The 20,524-nt window shown below is 42.7% G+C and overlaps 2 protein-coding genes across 6 annotated transcripts in view; one reads left to right on the top strand and one right to left on the bottom strand.

The window, feature by feature from the left end:
- LOC135510736 (VPS10 domain-containing receptor SorCS2-like) overlaps window positions 1-16,603 on the top strand; it is a 326,373-nt gene extending 309,770 nt beyond the window's left edge. The window contains exons 19-27 of one of the 5 annotated variants that reach the window (XM_064931905.1): window positions 1,662-1,982; window positions 2,387-2,510; window positions 3,226-3,338; window positions 3,627-3,749; window positions 3,859-3,958; window positions 4,095-4,136; window positions 12,298-12,400; window positions 13,004-13,206; window positions 13,577-16,603. In XM_064931905.1, coding sequence (XP_064787977.1) covers window positions 1,662-1,982; window positions 2,387-2,510; window positions 3,226-3,338; window positions 3,627-3,749; window positions 3,859-3,958; window positions 4,095-4,136; window positions 12,298-12,400; window positions 13,004-13,206; window positions 13,577-13,641 — 1,194 coding nt within the window. In that variant the 3' untranslated portion in view covers window positions 13,642-16,603. The remainder of the gene's footprint in view (window positions 1-1,661; window positions 1,983-2,386; window positions 2,511-3,225; window positions 3,339-3,626; window positions 3,750-3,858; window positions 3,959-4,094; window positions 4,137-12,297; window positions 12,401-13,003; window positions 13,207-13,576) is intronic. The other 4 variants (XM_064931903.1, XM_064931901.1, XM_064931904.1 and 1 more) reach the window with 4 other exon arrangements.
- Window positions 16,604-17,854: 1,251 nt separating this feature from the next.
- The window catches only part of LOC135510735 (actin filament-associated protein 1-like), a 57,825-nt gene continuing 55,155 nt past the window's right edge, over window positions 17,855-20,524 (bottom strand). The window contains exon 18 of the mRNA XM_064931900.1: window positions 17,855-20,423. Coding sequence (XP_064787972.1) covers window positions 20,397-20,423 — 27 coding nt within the window. The 3' untranslated portion in view covers window positions 17,855-20,396. The remainder of the gene's footprint in view (window positions 20,424-20,524) is intronic.

The raw sequence follows: 20,524 nt of genomic DNA, 5'->3' as shown, positions 1-20,524 counted from the left end.
AAATGTAAGGTATGTAAACAAAGTGGCATAGTTTAAAGTGGCTAGTGATACATGTATTACATAAAGATGCAGTAGATGATAGAGTACAGTATATACATATACATATGAGATGAATAATGGAGGGTACGTAAACATTATATTAAGTAGCATTGTTTAAAGTGGCTAGTGATATATTTTACATCAATTTCCATCAATTCCCATTATTAAAGTGGCTGGAGTTGAGTCAGTGTGTTGGCAGCAGCCACTCAATGTTAGTGGTGGCTGTTTAACAGTCTGATGGCCTTGAGATAGAAGCTGTTTTTGTCTCTCTCAGCTTTGATGCACCTGTACTGACCTCGCCTTCTGGATGATAGCGGGGTGAACAGGCAGTGGCTCGGGTGGTTGTTGTCCTTGATGATCTTTATGGCCTTCCTGTGACATCGAGTGGTGTAGGTGTCCTGGAGGGCAGGTAGTTTGCCCCCGGTGATGCGTTGTGCAGACCTCACTACCCTCTGGAGAGCCTTACGGTTGTGGGCGGAGCAGTTGCCGTACCAGGCGGTGATACAGCCCGACAGGATGTTCTCGATTGTGCATCTGTAGAAGTTTGTGAGTGTTTTTGGTGACAAGCCGAATTTCTTCAGCTTCCTGAGGTTGAAGAGGCGCTGCTGCGCCTTCTTCACGATGCTGTCTGAGTGGGTGGACCAATTCAGTTTGTCTGTGATGTGTACACCGAGGAACTGAAAACTTACTACCCTCTCCACTACTGTCCCATCGATTTTAGGGTATCTGAGGAGTAAATAGAAACGTATTTTGACTTGTTGAAACAAAGTTTAGGGGTAGATTTTTGGATTCCTTTCTCTGCACGTTGAACGAGTGGATTACTCAAATTGATGGCGCCAACTAAACAGACTTTTAGGGATATAAAGAACAAAACAAAACAACACTACATGTTATAGCTGGGACCGTTTGGATGACAAATCAGAGGAAGATTTTCAAAAGTAAGTGAATATATAATCGTTATTTGTGAATGTATGAAATCTGTGCCGGTGGAAAAATATTTTGGTGTGGGGCACCGTCCTCAAACAATAGCATGGCATGTTTTCGCTGTAATAGCTACTGTAAATCGGACAGTGGAGTTTAAGCTTTCCAACGATATAAGACACTTATATGTACCTAAATGTTTAAAATCCATAATATTAATAACATTTGTATTGTGTTGTCTTCCTCAAATGAAGTGGATGATGAAGCAATCTTTTTTGCCAGAGGGAGGGAATCTGATTTCATTGGTCCTCGCAGCTCAGACACTAAATTCAGGTTAAATTTGAGTTGGCCTGCACTGGAGCAGGTTAAGTCTGAAGGGTTCATTGCCATAGAAATGTACCTGGCTAGAAGGTGAGGCACTGTCGTGGTACTCAACTTGAACTCAGAGTTGACCAAAGTTACTTCGCTATTACCTCAAACTACATTGTAGTATATATATTTCAATTAAGGCCTCGACAACCAGGTGAAGGGAGTTCCTTACTAGTCAGTGACCTTAATTCATCAATCAAGTCCAGCAAAAACATGCAGACACTCGGCCCTCCATGGAATGAGTTTGACGTGAAAAATAGAGCATTCGTTTTTATCCCATTTACCAGCCCAATTCAGTGACGTTCTCCACCTGTACCTCCTCCCTCACTCAGGGTGACACCAGCAACACTAAATACCAGGTGGACCTGGGTGACGGGGTGAGGGCCATCTACCAGAACCTGACAGTGACAGACGAGCCCATCCAGCACCGCTACGAACAGCTGGGGGTCTACCGTGTCACTGTCAAGGCCGAGAACATGGCCGGACATGACCAGGCCACCATGTACATCCAGGTCACAGCCCCTCTACAGGAAGTTCACCTGGAAGTAGTTCCCATTGCCGGGGTTAACCAGGAAGTCAACCTGACAGCTGTGGTGCTTCCTTCAGAGGCCAACCTGACTGTCTTCTACTGGTGGATAGGAGACAACCTACAGGTAATGTATACTGACCAGAGGAGGCTGGTGGGATGAGCTCATTGTAATGGCTGGAATGGGATAATCAAACACATCAAAGCCACATGTTTGACTCCGTTCCATCAATCCAACCCAGTCATTACCGTGAGCCCTTCCTCCTATAGCACCTCCCACCAGCTTCCTCTGACACTGACACACACGCACAAACAAACACGACCTACCGTTAATTCATACTGACACACACACAACCCACAGGTAATGCACTTTAACTGCAGATTTATGGAAACTAATGTTCAAAAGGTGATCTGAGCCACATGCAACCGCTGTCTTTTTGTGATGCTAACAGTGCTAAAGCTAATGTTGAGAGTTTATACATGATTTGGGGAAGTGATGAATGAATACATTCACTGTGTGTCTCCATGCAGCCCAAGCTGTCCCTGGAGAATAGTCTGATAACGCGGTTCCCTGCGGAAGGAGAGGTGTCTGTCACTGTCCAGGCCTCTAATGGACGCTCCATGGTGCAGGACACCAAGACAGTCCGCATCTACGGTAAGAGAGAGGGGACATTGCAGTGCTGATGAGTACTTATATATGATGTTATTTGTGTGCTGTACATCAACTATTTATGATGTTATCGTATGAGGCAATAGTTTTATTCTAGATGATATAGCTCTAGTTGTTTGGTTGTGTCTCTGTGTCTCTCCATGACCTCATGTGTTGCTGTTGTGTAACTGTGTCCCTGGTGTTTTCCATGACCTCATGTGTTGCGGTTGTGTAACTGTGTCCCTGGTGTTTTCCATGACCTCATGTGTTGCGGTTGTGTAACTGTGTCCCTGGTGTTTTCCATGACCTCATGTGTTGCTGTTGTGTAACTGTGTCCCTGGTGTTTTCCATGACCTCATGTGTTGCGGTTGTGTAACTGTGTCCCTGGTGTTTTCCATGACCTCATGTGTTGCCGTTGTGTAACTGTGTCACGGATAATGATGTCATCTTAACAAATCTTAGATGAGTTTAATTTATTAATGAGAGAATGCTAACTGAGCAGAACGGTACTGTATTCTCTTACCCCTTGAGACCTGATGATACAGAATAAACATACTGCAGAAGAAGTGAATGTAGGATTGTGAGGAACTGTTGATTTATTCTAAATCATCTTGACGATAGAAATGGATAAGGTATAATTAAAATTGAGATTTTTTTTGTTCATCTGAATGCCATAACCCAAAATGGCTGCCGACTTCCTGTGTGTTCTGTCCAATCCCAGACCTTTTCCAGGTCATCCCTCTGGCCTTCAGCAGTAACCTGGACCTTCTCAACCCCAACATTCCAGAGTGGAGGGAGGACGTGGGTCAGGTGGTCACCAGGATTCTGGCCAAGGTGAGTCTACTGTACTCACCTCATACATGACCTGATGCTATAACATAACAGGACCAGTCTATTCCTTAGGATACATAATGATAGCATCTGCATTGGCCTCAATATGTTTTGGTTAAATTATTCTATTTGATATAGACATGACAGGCACGTTCAATATAGTTATGAAATGGGAGAAAACATTTGGAGGGACTACCTGAATCCCCCCAAAAATGCTCATGTTGTAGAAACATGGGATACATGTCTCATAAGTTGAAGATGTCTTTTCTGACCATGACCTTTGACCCCTAGATCACAGGTGTCCCCCAGGAGTCCCTGGTAACCATGGTGAAGCCGGGCCTGCCCACCACAGCCGAGCTGTACATTCTCCCACCAGAGAGCAAGCCTGCTAAGAGGAGTGTATTTGTGGATAAGGTACACTATCAAACAGACACACTACCTAACTCATTGGCATTGTTGGATTCATATTGGTAGAAATTGAATTGTGTGAATTTTATGGTTGTGTTTTACATTTTTTCCACAGCGTATCCCTGCCATTAAGCAGGCCTTCAATGAGAACAACGTTAGCTTCTTCGTTCGAGGAGGTCTACAGGTGTTGGTGACCTTAGCTGATCCTAACGCAGGTAACCATTCCCATTACTGTAACCATGTCCCTGTGATGTTGTAAATATGATTTTATAATAGATATGTTCTCCAATATTATTTGGTGTAATGTTGACTTTGAATCGATAATTTAGTTTTTATCAATCTATTTCAAAGGACTAGTAGCTAATGACTCGTCCCCGAGAGCGACGGAGATCGGTGCGTTAGTCGCCCCACACAATCTTGTATTAGCTTTCCTTCCTGCTTTCTCAAAAGGAGTCTATTTCCTTTTGATCTCCTCAAATCTGATTGGGCTTCTGTTTTTGTTACCTTCTCTCTGCTCTGCTTTCAGCGTTATTTCCCTAATTTCTTACCTACTAAATTGCTAAACTGTTAGATGCACTACATGACCAAAAGTATGTGGACACCTGCACACCGAACATTTCATCTCATAAGCCGCCTCCAATGTCATTTTAGAGAATTTGGCAGTACGTCAACCGAACCTCACAATTTCAGACCGCGTGTGTGGCATCGTATGGGCGAGCGGTTTGCTGATGTCAACGTTGTGAACAGAGTGCCCCATGATGGCGGTGGGGTTATGGTATGGACAGGCATAAGCTACTCACAACGAACATAATTGCATTTTTATCAATGGCACTTTGAATGCACAGAGATGCCGTGATGAGATCCTGAGACCAATTGTTATCAAGGCTCAGACCCAGATGCAGACACAGGAGGCGGATAGCACAAGTCTCAGTGTTCATTATAGAACAAGGGTCAGGTAAAAAGTAAGTCAAGGCAGGCCAAGAGTCATAATCCAAATCAGAGTCAGGCAGGTTCAGGACGGCAGGCAGCATCAAGGTCAGGACAGGCAGAAAGGTCAGAAATGGGAAGACTAGGAAAAACAAACTAGAGCACAGGAAACACGGGAACACACTGGTAGGACTTGACGGGACACGACAAACTGGCAACAGACAAACAGAATAAGCAGGTATAAATACAAGGAATAATGAGGGGAGATCGGAGAACACCAGCCGTTCCGGACGACTGTGTGATCACACTCTCGGTAGCCGATGTCAGCAAGACGTTATCCTGGCAGAAATTCTTACACAGGGACACTCAAAGGCAATCTTGAATTAATCATTGTTTACTTGTCAGCCCGCTGGAGAGGTTTCAACAAACTTAATGCACCATGGTGAATGTCTGTCAGAAGCTCAGTCTGGGCAGACCCAGCAGTTGTCTTTATATATGGCTATACACAAGTTATATTTACATATACATTGGGGCAAAAAAGTATTTAGTCAGCCACCAATTGTGCAAGTTCTCCCACTTAAAAAGATGAGAGAGGCCTGTAATTGTCATTATAGGTACACTTTAACTATGACAGACAAAATGAGAAAAAAAATCCAGAAAATCACATTGTAGGATTTTTAAATTATTTATTTGCAAATTATGGTGGAAAATAAGTATAAGTATTTGGTCACCTACAAATTTCTGGCTCTCACAGACCTGTAACTTCTTCTTTAAGAGGCTCCTCTGTCCTCCACTCGTTATCTGTATTAATGGCACCTGTTTGAACTTGTTATCAGTATAAAATACACCTGTCCACAACCTCAAACAGTCACACTCCAAACTCCACTATGGCCAAGACCAAAGAGCTGTCAAAGGACACCAGAAACAACATTGTAGACCTGCACCAGGCTGGGAAGACTGCATCTGTAAACAGCTTGGTTTGAAGAAATCAACAGTGGGAGAAATTATTAGGAAATGTTAGACATACAAGACCACTGATAATCTCCCTCGATCTGGGGCTCCAGGCAAGATCTCACCCCGTGGGGTCAAAATTATCACAAGAACGGTGAATAAAAATCCCAGAACCACACGGGGGAACCTAGTGAATGACCTGCAGAGAGCTGGGACCAAAGTAACAAAGCCTACTATCAGTAACACACTACGCCGCCAGGGACTCAAATCCTGCAGTGCCAGACGTGTCCCCCTGCTTAAGCCAGTACATGTCCAGGCCCGTCTGAAGTTTGCTAGAGAGCATTTGGATGATCCAGAAGAAGATTGGGAGAATGTCATATGGTCAGATGAAACCAAAATATAACTTTTTGATAAAAACTCAACTCGTTGTGTTTGGAGAACAAAAAATGCTGAGTTGCATCCAAAGAACACCATACCTACTGTGAAGCATGGGGGTGGAAAAATCATACTTTGGGGCAGTTTTTCTGCAAAGGGACCAGGACGACTGATCCGTGTAAAGGAAAGAATGAATGGGGCCATGTATTGTGAGGTTTTGAGTGAAAACCTCCTTCCATCAGCAAGGGCATTGAAGATGAAACATGGCTGGGTCTTTCAGCATGACAATGATCCCAAACACACCGCCCGGGCAACGAAGGAGTGGCTTCGTAAGAAGCATTTCAAGGTCCTGGAGTGGCCTAGCCAGTCTCCAGATCTTAACCCATAGAAAATCTTTGGAGGGAGTTGAAAGTCTGTGTTGCCCAGCAACAGCCCCAAAACATCACTGCTGTAGAGGAGATCTGCATGGAGGAATGGGCCAAAATACCAGCAACAGTGTGTGAAAACCTTGTGAAGACTTACAGAAAACATTTGACCTCTGTCATTGCCAACAAAGGGTATATAACAAAGTATTGAGATAAACTTTTGTTATTGACCAAATACTTATTTTCCACCTTAATTTGCAAATTAATTAATTAAAAATCCTACAATGTGATTTTCTGGATTTTTTTCTCATTTTGTCTGTCATAGTTGAAGTGTACCTATGATGAAAATGTTTATATCTTTCGTTCGTTCTCAAAACAAGGTCTGGGCATACTGCCAAATGGCAGCTACTGATTTGTACTGTCAGCCACTTGCATGAATACAGAAATTGGTTTATAGAACAGTACATGAGTAGAACATAGAAATTAGTTATAAGAAAAGCACAAAAATGTAAATTCCATTACATCCATCCTCTTATCACCTGTGTGATAATGATCATTACATTTTAATGTAAGCATTTAGATTTGAGCTTTTATATCAAAGTATTATATACTCCTAATAAAGTAAGGGAAATCAACACAGGGAGAGAAAAAACAGACACTTCCTCATTTCAAACCCTTCATTCTGGGTTGTACAATCCACTTAGCATGGTAATACTATAATCATAATAAAGGTTATACTTTATTAATGGAAGTTAGTATCAAAAATACACACATACCAAGAGATCTGTAGATTCATAGGTGAATAAATCTCCCAATGTTAACCATTGTTTCAATATTTCTTACCACAATCGGGTTGCATTGACAAATGTTTTTAACTAACTGTCCCTGGGACATCATCTTAGTCAACATATAAAACCCAGTTGTTTAACAATTCTGTTAAGATCTTCAAAAGGTTGGTGCTTTTGCTCATCAGCTCATTGTTCCACATGATGTGAACAGGTTAAGGGTATAGATGGCCTTACCCTCAACTTGTTAAAAGAAAACAACCTTCAATCAGTACTCATCCTCTGTATCTACAGGGGGAAATGGGAGCAGAGGAGCTCATTAGGGAGGAGGAGGAGGAGCTCATTAGTTTCACCATCTTCTGGAGGAGCAGAAAACATGATAGCTGCTGAAATCTTGTCAGCCAGAGAGGCGCAGATTGCCTTACAGCATTTGAATAACATTTCACAGGAAAAAAAGAGAAAGAGATCACATGTTATAATAGTTTCACACCAATGTTGCTAAGAATGAGATTGGGGCATGGTTAGCCCAAGCTATAATCTTGTGGCTCTCCTCACATTTTAACCCAAATGTAGAAATGCAGTCCTTAGTGCTTCACGTTGGTTCGATCACTTTAATTTAAGACCCTCAACTTAGCACACACCGACACTCGCAGAATGTACTTTTACATTGACATTATTTTACTAGCATGAACTTTTCTCATCATTTGATGTAATGACAGATTGGTATCTCAATGCATTCTTGGTCTAAATTACAATAAATGTCGCAGTGTGCAGACCTCCACAATCAACCTAATACCCCAAGTAAACAATTTAGGATAAGCCTAAATGAATTAGGTGAATGACCCTTGATAATGTCTCTCACCTTACAATCCATTATGTCTTTGTCCATTTTCCTACCAGTACACCAGCAGCATGAGAGAAGTTTGGACTGGATCTCTCTCCATGCTCACTGCACATGGACCTATGTCACACTCTTGAGAGAAAAAGCATGAGAGAAAAGGCAGTTTATAGCTTCTGGATGCTGTGTACAGGTTGCTGGCTTGGACTCCGGTCTCACGGTAGAAGTGGTAAAGGACCGTACTGAAAACCATTTTCGCAATTTTCAGCTGGTCAGAGGGGGTGTGGAGGTTCACAACTGCTCAACATCTGACCGTAAGGCGCTATAGAGGGTAGTGCTTATGGCCCCATCACTGGGGCCAAGCTTCCTACCATCCAGTACCTATATATCATGTGGTGTCAGAGGAAGGCTCCAATCACCCAAGTCATAGACTGTTCTCTCTGCTACCGCAAGGCAAGCAGTACCGGAGCGCCAAGTCTAGGACCAAAAGGCTCCTTAATAATGGCTTCTACCCCCAAGCCATAAGTGCTTAACAATTAATCAGATGGCCACCCAGACTATTTACATTGACACATCCCCCCCCCTACCTTTGTTTTTACACTGCTGCTACTCGCTGTTTATTATCTATGCAGTGTCACTTTACCCCTACCTACATGTACAAAATAACTTGACTAACCTGTACTTCCGCACATTTACTCGGTACTGGTACACCCTGTATATTAAATATTGTTTTATTGTGTTACTTTTTTATTTTACTATTTTGTCTTTAGTTTATTTAGTAAATATTTTCTTAACTCTTTCTTGAACTGCATTTTTGGTTATGGGATTGTAAGTAAGTATTTCACGGTAAGGTAACCTGTTGTATTCGGAGCATGTGACAAATACTATTTTATTTGTATACGGAGGTTGCGGGGCAACAGAAGACAAACAGCAGAGTGGCTTAGGATTTTAGAGATTGGGGAAAGGGCCGATGAAATGGGGGGAAAGTTTACGGGACTCCACCTGGAGGGGCAGGTCCTGAGTGGAAAGTCATGCCTTCTGCCTGAGCCAATAGCGGGGAGCAGGGGTCCAGCGCCAATCCGCCTGTCGCCGATACCTGGATGTGGTCTTCAGAAGAGCGGCCCGGGCTTTCTTCTAAGTACGGAGACAGCGGCGGACGAACATCTGGGCAGAGGGTATGCTGACTTCGTCCTCTTGCTCAGGGAAGCGCGGGTGCTGAGGGGTTGAGTGGAGATTCCCAGCTCCGACACCAAGATAGCTTCGATAAAGCTCTCGTCTGCCCTAGAGTCAATGAGCACCCGGAAAGATTTGGCCTGGTCAAACCACAACAGAGTGGCATGGAAAGGGGTACGAGTAAGTGGAGATTGGAAAATCCCTGTACGGCTCACCAGAGTATGCGTACCTACTGGTGAGCCTGGTCTTTTTAATGGACAGGTGGAAATATAATGTCCTGTAGTCCCTCAATACATACAGATCCTGGTGCTCAACCTGAGTAAATGTTCATCCGGAGACAATCTAGCCCTTCCCAGTAGCTTGGTCTCTGGAGGAGGTGAGTCAACCGCCCTCAGTGATTCGGGCACTCGGGTGACCTCGGATTCTCTCGGTAAGGTGGACGTCAGGAACTTCCGCGGAGGCGAGTTTGGAGCAGTGGATGAGCGAGTGTGACCGGGAACAAATCTCCTCTCCCTCCTACATTCCCGTAGCCGCCCATCTATCCGTAAGGTCAAGGCGATGAGGGAGTCGAGGTCCATGGGACGCTCTCAGGCTGCGAACTTGCTCTAACCTCCTCCGATAATACGTGAAGCAATGTGTCAAAAAGGGTTTCCGGGTTCCAGGCACTCTCAGCTACCAACGTGTGAAAATCCACCGCATAGTCTACCACACTACGGGAGTATTGACGTAGTTGGAGCAGCTTACAAGCAGCCTCTCTCCCAGACAACGGAGAATCAAACACTTTTCGTACCTCCGCCACAAACTCCTCAAGACTGAGGCAAACAGTGGACTCCCACACTGCCGTAGCCCAGGCAAGTGCCCTCTTGGACATCAGCGTTATGAGGTATGCTAATCTTCGAGTGGTCCGAGGGGAAAGAAGGAGGCTGCAGCTCGAATATGAAGGAGCACTGGGCAAGAAAAGCCCGGCAGGTTCCAGAATCTCCAGCGTAGCACTCCGGAGGAGGTAAGCGAGGTTCTCGGGACACTGGGGTAGGCTGGGAAGAAGCATTGCTGCTGGGATAGGCATTGCTGTCAGATTTTAAAAAGGCTTTTTGGCGAAAGCATAAGAAGCTATTATCTGATGGTAGCACAACAGTAAACAAAACGCATATTTCAACCCTGCAGGCGCTTCACAAAATGCAGAAATAAAATATAAAACATGCCTTACCTTTGACGTGCGTCTTTTGTTGGCACTCCAATATGTCCCATAAACATCACAATTGGTCCTTTTGTTCGATTAATTCCGTCCATATATATCCACAATATCAATTTATTTGTCCTGTTTGATCCAGAAAAAAACAGCTTACAAAATGTGTAACGTCACTACAAAATATTTCAAATGTTGCCTATAAACTTTACCAAAATATTTCAAACTACTTTTGTAATACAACTTTAGGTATTTTTAAACGTTAATAATCGATCAAATTGAATACAGGAACACAACAAACCAAGCTACTTTTCAAGTCTTGCACAACTCTCAACAGTGTTACGCAGTTCCTAGATGGCCAGACTTCTTCATTGCACAAAGGAACAACCTCAACCAAATTCCAAAGACTGGTGACATCCAGTGGAAGCGGTAGGAACTGAAAACAAGTTCCTCACAAATATTGTTTGCCAATGAGAACTCAATGGGCAGAGACCTCAAAAACAAAATATCTGAACGGTTAGTCCTCGGGTTTTTGCATGCTACATAAGTTCTGTTATACTCACAGATATGATTCAAACAGTTTTAGAAACTTCAGAGTTTTTTTCTATCCAAACCTACTAATAATATGCATATCTTATATTCTTGGCATGAGTAGTACGAAGTTGAAATTGGGCACGCTATTTATCCAAAAGTGAAAATGCTGCCCCCTATACCTTAAGAAGTTAATTCTTCCACGGCCTGCATACTCACCAGACATGTTACATGTTGCATATATATTTATGTTCAGTATTGATGTGTGGACTTGCTTCCATTCAGCCACAAGAGCATTAGTGAGGTCAGGCACCGATGTTGAGCGATTAGGCCTGGCTCGTAGTTGGCGTTCCAATTCATCCCAAAGGTGTTCGATAGGGTTGAGGTCAGGGCTCTGTGCAGGCCAGTCAAGTTGTTCCACACCGATCTCGACAAACCATTTCTGTATGGACCTCGTTTTGTGAATGGGGGCATTGTCATGCTGAAACAAGGAAAAGGCCTTCCCAAACTGTTGCCACAAGTTGGAAGCACAGAATCATCTAGAATGTCATTGTATGCTGTAGCGTTAAGATTTCACTTTACTGGAAGTAAGGGGCCTTGTCTAAACCATGAAAACAGCCCCAGACCATTATTCCTCATCCACCAAACTTTACAGTTGGCACTATGCATTCGGGCAGGTAGCATTCTCCTGGCATCCGCCAAACCCAGATTCGTCAGATGGTAAATCGTGATTCATCATTCCAGAGAACGTGTTTCCACTGCTCCAGAGTCCAATGGCTGCTCGGCCATGGAAACCCATTTCATAAAGCAGGGCAGAAATTTGACAAACTGACTTATTGGAAAAGTGGCATCCTATGACGGTGTCATGTCGAAAGTCACTGAGCTCTTCAGTAAGGCCTTTCTACTGCCAATGTTTGTATATGGAGGTTGCATGGCTTTTATACCCCTGTCAGCAACAGGTGTGGCTGAAATAGCCGAATCCACTAATTTGAAGGGGTGTCCACATACTTTTGTATATATTGTGTAAACAATATGTGCGAATGAGGTCTAATCTATTCCATTTGCTTTTAAACTTACTCTATATTTTATTGCAGTTTGCGTGCAGAACTCTTTTCCAGACTGTGCTAAACCTTGAGGTGTAGTATGTGTGTGTGTGTGTGTGTGTGTGTTAAACACTGTGTGTGGAAGCGGAGTGGAATGGACTGATTGCAGTGAGATGTGTATGTGTTCTGTTGGGTTTATTGTGACGTGCCAGCTATACTCTTGTTTCAGTGTCTTAGTTGGCCACATCCATAGCAGGTGTGTGTGTTACCTACCCTGTGTGTCTGTGTACTGTTCATTTCCCATCTGATGTGTGTTGTCTATTCTTGTGTGCAGGGTGTGTATGTGCCATATCATAATGTGTGTATTGTTCCCCTTGCAGGTTCTCAGGGTGGAGTGGCAGGTCCAGGTGTCTGGGCTCTGGCTGTCATCTTCCTCATCAGCGTCATCGCTACTGGATCCTTCATCCTCTACAAGTTCAAGAGGTGGGTATGATAGACTCACATATATCAGCTATTCACTGGGCACTAGACACACATAGTTAAGATTTTGCAGTTTACCAATTATTTGTAATTATGTTCCCGCCCCCCTGACCATCCACTCAAGAAAAAAGTTGGCCCCCGGCTGAATCTAGTTCATGATCCCTGGCTAAGAGCATGTGGTCAGGAAAAACTCCTGAAGCAAAAACAATAATGTCCTTTGGTATACGCTTTTATCGTAACATAGTCAATATACTGCATGTTGCCCATGTGGGAATCAAACCCCCAATTATGGTGTTGCATTAACCATGCTTCAACCATCAGAATCAGTCATCCTCTGAAGCATTGCATGACCACAGATGAAAACATAACTGCATGTATGAAGATACAGTAGGTGAATACGTTACTGAATCAATATTGATGTACTAGAATACATAAATGCATGTACTTGATGAATCTAGAATGTAGATGATGTTGTGCATGATTTATTCCTTTTCACGAGTCCCACAAATAGCACTTCCTTTGCATCCGATGCACAAAGTCCTCAATCTTTCACTCATTAACATGAACTACAACCACAACCTCTCATCAAAACTACAAATCCCACAGTCCTTGGCTTAGGACTGAGGATGCCTATCCTCCACTATTTTTCAGAAAGCTGCCTGGCCGAAATGTGTATGCTCAGATGCACAACGAGAAGGAGCAGGAGATGACCAGCCCTGTCAATCACAGCGAGGACACGCAGCACATCATCCAGGGGGAGGAGTTTATCGACGACGATCTGGACTCGCAGACTCTAGGTAACGCAGGAGGTAGCCCCGCCTTCTGTTCCCTTATAAGGACTAATCCCTACTACTACTAACAGAACAGCCTGCTACTACTCACAAGCCCATGCAGCTAACGCAAGGTATTAGTTATTTGCAAAAGTATTTTCTTTAATCTAATGCTACTAACTCCAGAACAATATTGTGAATTAAAGGTTAATTTAAGCATTGCAATATTTATATTAATAAAATAGTTACTTTTTAAAAGTTAGAGTTTGGCTAAAAGATGACCCTTGAGATGATCAAGGATATTGTGGTTTAATGTTGCAAGATAAAGAAGCATGTGGGATTTTCCCTTTTATAACCAACTGACCCTCAGCACTAGTCTCACCCACTTATTCTCTCTCCTTGTTGCTAGGTAACCACTCAGGTGTGGTGCTGAGCATCAACTCCAGAGAGCTGCACAGCTACCTGACCAGCTGATGGCTGAACAAGGACACACTAACCAGCTAGCCATGCTAAAGAGCTAGCCATGCTAACGAGCACAGGGAACTCTACTCTGCCTTCCTTCTCTGTCTCTCTGACCAACCAATCCACCACTCCCCTTACATAGGAAGAGAAACCACCATAGTACTACAGTCTAGCAGTACTCTCTCTCTCTCTACTCTTCCTCTCCTTCTCTCCATGGCCCCTCGCTCCCTTGTTACTGCTCTCGCTCTTGCCACTGGACCAGAGGGACACTTACTGTATCCTCCGTTCTGCTTCTCCCTCAATCCCTCTATCCCCCCCTCCACTGCGTTACTGTAACATCAGGGGTGTGGGCCAACTCTGCTTTTTACCCAGTGTTCTTTGCACCCAGTGTTCGTTGCACCCTGTGTCGTGTTTGCTCGGTGTGTTCTCATTGGTTAAACCCCGCAGAGACTGATTGGACTCCACCCAGTGAGGATGGACAGTTCCGGTGACATCACAGAGAGGAAGCCCCACCCACTGGCCTGCTATTTAAAACGCTCTGTACTGTAAGACTCATCTTTTCACTGACTATTTTCACACACTAGGTAGTTCCCAGATATCATAGTACACTAGTAGAAGGATAGCGGGGTACGCAATATGACCAAAACGGAGCAATGCAATGACCAGGCCATAGCTGTGAAAAGTACATCATTCTCACACACAGTTTGGGTACTGTGGTTTAGTAGTGGAGAAAAGAGAGGTAAATATGTTATTAATAGCTTTGTTTACAACTCTGGGGGATCCTACAAAATGAAGAGAAGGTTTTTAGGAGAATATTTTTATTATTTTTTTTTTAACAATCCCATAATTTACAATTGACGCCAACTCTGTTTCTCTCTCTCACTTAAATGCAATAATACTCTTAATAACAATCTGCAGGGTTGTTATATGAAGGATAGGGTGTGGAAAGGGAGCAGTCTGAACCAATAATGTACATAAAACCTGGATTGCTGATGCAATGTATTGGCCATTGAGAGGCTTTGAAGCCACCGGTCGGCCATATTGGCACTCCCCAGTAGGAGCAGTCTTCCATAGGAATTAATGGAATTCTACAGTATCTCAATTAAATGTTTCAAGGCCAAAATTACATGATTTAAGTATTATTTTTTGTTGTAGATGGGAAAGTAACATTTAGTAACACAAAAATATATATACTTTAAGGGAAATGTTTATATATTTATATATATTTGAATGTTTAGCTCACATAATATAATTTAAAAGTATGCTTTAACGTGTCTGGAATAAAATACATCTGACAAAAACAAATGTAGACATTAATAAATGCATTTCTATAGCTTCCAAAATATTTTTTACACTGGTGGGGGAGTGCCAAGATGGAGGCACAGTGGCGTCAACACAGCGCCCCAGAATTAGTCATCTAGTCTATATATAAATCATTGGTCTGAACTGAGGCAAGGTTGCGTTCATGAAAATAATGCAATTACCCAAATAGGCACTAAGGGGTGGTGTTGCACTGTTTATAAATCCCAGATACAGGTTTTTCAGGGTCGAGCTAACATGAAGCATGTGGGAAAATCCTCATTCATTCACCATTATTTACATACAGTCATTGTTTAAACGGTCTCCATTTGTCATACAGCAATGTATAACAATGCTCTATAATAATGAAATGTCATTTTTATGTTTTACGGTACTTGATTACTAGGTGAGGTTAAAGGAGTGACACTTTGTGTGGTGTTTGATATTTTAGCAAAGCTACAGCATGTCACGTCACTGGTTAAAAGAAAAAGGAATTGTTTGTCCCACCGTGCCTAAAAAGACGCAGACTCCTCTGCTCTATGACATTTCCTTTGCATTTCCTCTACTTATTTATTTACTAATAACAATTTGACCACGCCGCCAAGTTAACCCCCAGGTCAGAGGTCAACGTGAGTTCATTTCCCCAGAGACTAAGGTCGTCGTCATGGAGATAAAGGTGTGGCTGTCGTTATATGAGCCTATATTAGGCAGAGTTAGCAGTGGTATGGTGGTAGGTCTCCTATATAATTTGGTTTGTGTACATAGATGTTTATATGAAAAACCTCCCACTGTATATAGTCACTTGAGTGTGAGTATTTTACACTAATATGAAAACACACACGTCTTTTTGGATGCCTCCTTCACTGAATCCCCCATCACAGTAAAATGACACAGGGAGCTTTCTCATTACCCATTGCTTGCTTCTCGTGTATCAGCATTATTTCTGTGTATAGCGAAGTATCAGACTTTTATAGGTAGGCTACTTTTTGTTGTATCCATTGTTTAACTGGAAAGGATCTCTCACGATCAAATCTACACCCTTCACTTCTGCACTCGTGCTTTTGCATTTGGGATACATTTGTTTACTTCCTGTAAAAACGTGAAGTAAATCTTAAGTCAGTAGCTTTCCTTCCCATTGCAAATTTCCCAAGGCATTTCATTTACACTAATGATGTAGTCTTGAGGGAGTGCAGTCCAGAGAGAAGTGTACTTCACACATTGGGGCCATATGATGGGGTTGTCTTGATTGAGGCAGAGTGCACGTCTTAGTGACAAATGCTGAGAGTCAATCTCAAGCTTCCCAGTGAGTCAGGCCTACATTATCATGAATGAAACTATCTGATGCGAACAGACAGTACACCACACTGGACTATTCGATTTGATTCTCTGTTCTTTTGTACATATATATATATGCTCATATTTGGCTTGTTCTTAGTTTTCTAGTGACGTCTTATTATTTCCCCCCCCTTCCCCCCCTTGTGGGGATCAAGAGAATCCAACATATTTCTGAAGGAGATTCACTGTTGTTGACACAGATCATGTGCGATTGACCACAGTTGTATTAATATTTTTGGGTTTGTTTGATTTTTGGTCAATTAAAAATGTGTCGAAGTCCTCAACAGAAAGTGTATCGCACTTAACCTGCATTCTGGAATAAATCACTCCCCTAACTGTACGTGTTTGTTGTCGTAATTTGATCGGTTCCATAAAGATTTGACTTCTTCAGAGGCTGGATGATCAGTTGACTCAGGCCGTGCTCGCTCTGGAATAGAGCAAGTACATGGAATGGCTGGGGGTTTGAGAAATTCTGTTTGAAACCTATCCAACTTGCAGTAAATATGCACTTAATGACACACGTGGAAATTAAACCAACAATCCTGCTGTTCCCAATATCTTGCGCATTGCAACAGATCGATTGGAACGTTCAAATCAAACTTTCCTGAAAGGGTTTCATCAAGTGAATGGCAAACACGTCACCAACAACGAGCAGAGTGGATGGGTTAATGGCTAATGGGTTTTGAGTCACATCTCTTCAAATGAGCCTTTGCAGACCTGTCGATGTGGAGCACACGAAGACAAGCATTTCAAGTTTGAAGGAGTTGGTTGGTGGCACAGGGTTGTGGGTTAGAACCAAGGTATTGCAGTTGGATGTCATGGCAGTTGGTGGAATGTGACAACTGATGGGGGTTAAAAGCTTGAACCGACAACCCTGTGCTTACTGGGAGAAAACTTCAGGGTAAGAACTTTACACCAGACTCTGTCACTTCTCATTGTATTTATTTAACGTGGCAAGTCAGTTAAAATAAATAAATTCTTAGGTACAATGCCGGCCTGCCCCGGCGATGCTGGGCCAATTGTGCACCACACCATGGGACTCCCAATCGTGATGTGATTCAGCCTGGATTTGAACCAGAGACTGTAGTGACACCTCTTGCACTGAGATAGACCACTGCACCGCTCTGGAGCGCATCAGCAGTTGTGGAAAATTTCAGAAATGTACACTAAAGGTCAAGAGTTTAACCTCAGAGCCATTGCCTCCTGTCATCCCCCATTTCTTCAGGCCCATCCAGATGAATGCGAACAAACGAGCCAATCAGCAGGAGAGAAAGAGTTCGCAGATCTAGTTCTAACATTTTACAGATCTAAAACAAGTGACAGAGAATTCGGATCTAATGCAACCATCACTATGATTTCTCAGATTCTTGGGTTTATTCCTGCATTGATGTGTATGGTATGGTTTCACCTGCTAGCAGGTAATATTGCTTGATCATGTTTTGAACAATTGTTTTCTCATATACTGTATCTTGAGTAATTTCTTTCAATGCTTTGCTCTTTGAGAATATACAGAATAACATTTTCATGGAGGTTTTAAGATTCATTTGGTCTGACTACACAGCTAACCCAACACCAATAAACAAGAAAAGAGGACATTTGGAAAGAAGTTTATTGCTTTTATTTACAGCCGTTCGTCACCGAGTTGGCAACTGTCAAAAGAAGTACAATGGAGTAGAAAAGTCTAAGGTGCAAAACAAACAAAGTTTCTGTTTCTCCCCTACTCCCTCTGCCCCCCCCCCAATCTCCCCTCCCGCAATGTGGGTTCACATTTTCTCACTGACATATCTCTTGTCCCATTTCAGTTTTGAGGGTGTTTATACAAAGATAGGCTTTCAAAATGGATTAGACGCTTAACTTGTCCTCCTCTCCCTCATCTCGTGGTGACTATGACTCGCTCTAGCTTGCCATCTCGTGGGACTTTGGCCGGGATTCAATCCCATCGCAGGTTATAGACATTGTGGCTTTTAAAGGGGTAGTTCACCCAAATTACAAAATGACACATTGATTTCTTTACCCGGTAAGCAGTCTATGTACAACGTGTGACAGCAATCCAAGCTTTGGGTTTAGTTTCCCTGGCAGTGGCTGGTACCGTTTCCAAATGCGTTTTATAATAACGTTTTAGCATTTCTGGTACAAATCCCATTCAAGTCATGGGACCGATATCAGAATTTTTCGCATCATGTTCAAATCATCAATAACTGACGTTTGGTGAGCTTCACAATAACATGTAGATACTTTTGGATGATGCACGAACAATGCTAATATTGGTCCCATGGCTTCAATGGGATTTGTGCCACAAATGCTAAAACTTTTGCATTTTGAAAACTAATCAGGGAAACTAATCCAAAGCATGGATTTCTGTCATACCTTGTCCATAGACTGCCTACACGGTAAGCAATATGTCAATATGTCATTTTGTGTAAACCATCCCTTTAAAGGCAATGTTCTCAGGTTTGCGGAGATCCCATTCATGGTAAATGCTGCTTATATATGCGATCGGATTTGAATCCCGGCATCAATCTAACAGATTGGAAAAGCTATACAAATATTTACACTCTGATAACTTGAGAAACCTCCATTGGTGGCCATTTTTGCTATGCACAGCCTCATATTCCAACCAAATACACCATAAACCAGCCATTTTAAAAGGTAAATGTGCCTTTGAGTAAATGGTAAAAGCTTGTTTGCAGTAGTACATCAACATGCTACTTCTCACTCCTACAAAGCACAGTGGTTAGGTTACACTGAGCTGTGTGGATATGACAGTATTTGCAGTGTACTGTAGAGGTGGTAAAAGCAATACCAAAAGCACCATTAGAAATAAATGACATAAATGTGTGTGCTTGTGTGTTCACGTGCGCGTGCCTATGTGGTGTGTATGAGCTGAAACGTGTTGCTACAGTAGAAGTTGGAAGTTCAAGAATCCACAACTAGGTCACAGTCTCTGGTTGAAGCGGAGAACACACAGTATTTCGGACCATACAGGCCTCTATTTCTAACAGTGTATTAGTGATGGGGATGGAATGTGCCTTGGAAACGTTTCAACACACGCGCACACATACACTCATATACTATCGTGCGCACTAACACACAAGCCACAAACACGCTCACTCACACACACAGTCGTGCGTACTAACATGCAAGCCACAAACACGCTCACTCACACACACAGTCGTGCACACTAACATGCAAGCCACAAACACACACACACACACAAGCCACACATACACACACCAGATCAGATCACAGGGCTACAGTACACCAGTGGCATGATTAAAAGAGCTGGGCCGAGGCTCCTGGTTGTCAAGCTTAAATATAAGAGGCCACGTTACTTGAGGTTTTAGGAGTTTTCCAATGCCAGAGGCCAAACTCACCAGGACACGACCACGCCTTAGCCTGACCTGTACTTTACTGAGTGAAGCATTCCAATGGCCCACTCACAAGCATCAACCAGTAGGGAGTAGGTGTATTGCTGGTTTGATGATCTGCAAATCATCTGGATTGCCTAACAGTGATACTGATGATTCGATTAACCCATTTAGATGACGTGAAAATTAGTGGTGCAGTGCAGTTACCACTCTAAACATATGCTTGTGAACAAGAGAGCTTCTAACTGAATAGGAAAGATGACATGGGCGCTTACGGAGAGCCAGCTATACTATAAAACAAGCATTAAATATTATCAACATAAATAATCACAGGGATGTTTACTTAATAAACATTTACAAATAAATACTTGGTTTTGCACTTGATTTTTGAACCCCAAGAGTTGTAGAAACCAGATTTGTAGGTGATGGAGAAACAGATCACAAAAGACTGTCTATGATTGGATGTCTGCCTGAAAAGAACGAAAACGATTGGGCGAATACCAAAACCGCACGACAGAGTAGTTCAAACATGCCAGATATAATACACGGTATTATACAATAGTAAGCTACAAAAAGAGTGCTATTTCTTTATGTTTTGGAAATAAAGTATACTCAAATCAGCATAGTCTTTTTGGTTGGCTAGGCTACGCTTGTAGTGTACTCCTCTTCAACCTTCTTCCCCCGTGTGAAAAGTGAATAAATATATACACACACACACAAAAAACAAGCTGGTACAATAGGATCGTTTGTGAAGAGAGTTGCTGCTTATGTGCCAGTCTTCATCTCCCATTCCTGCAACAAAGGGAACGGTGACTGTGCTTGGGTGTCAAGATATATCAAATGCATGCAAATAATACAGCGCATAAAATCGCATGTACTTCCAGTTACATGCG

This window comes from Oncorhynchus masou, chromosome 23 (assembly GCF_036934945.1).
Source record: "Oncorhynchus masou masou isolate Uvic2021 chromosome 23, UVic_Omas_1.1, whole genome shotgun sequence".
Lineage (NCBI taxonomy): Eukaryota > Metazoa > Chordata > Actinopteri > Salmoniformes > Salmonidae > Oncorhynchus > Oncorhynchus masou.
The sequence above is the reverse complement of the archived record's forward strand: the minus strand, read 5'-3'. Positions and strand labels throughout refer to the sequence as shown.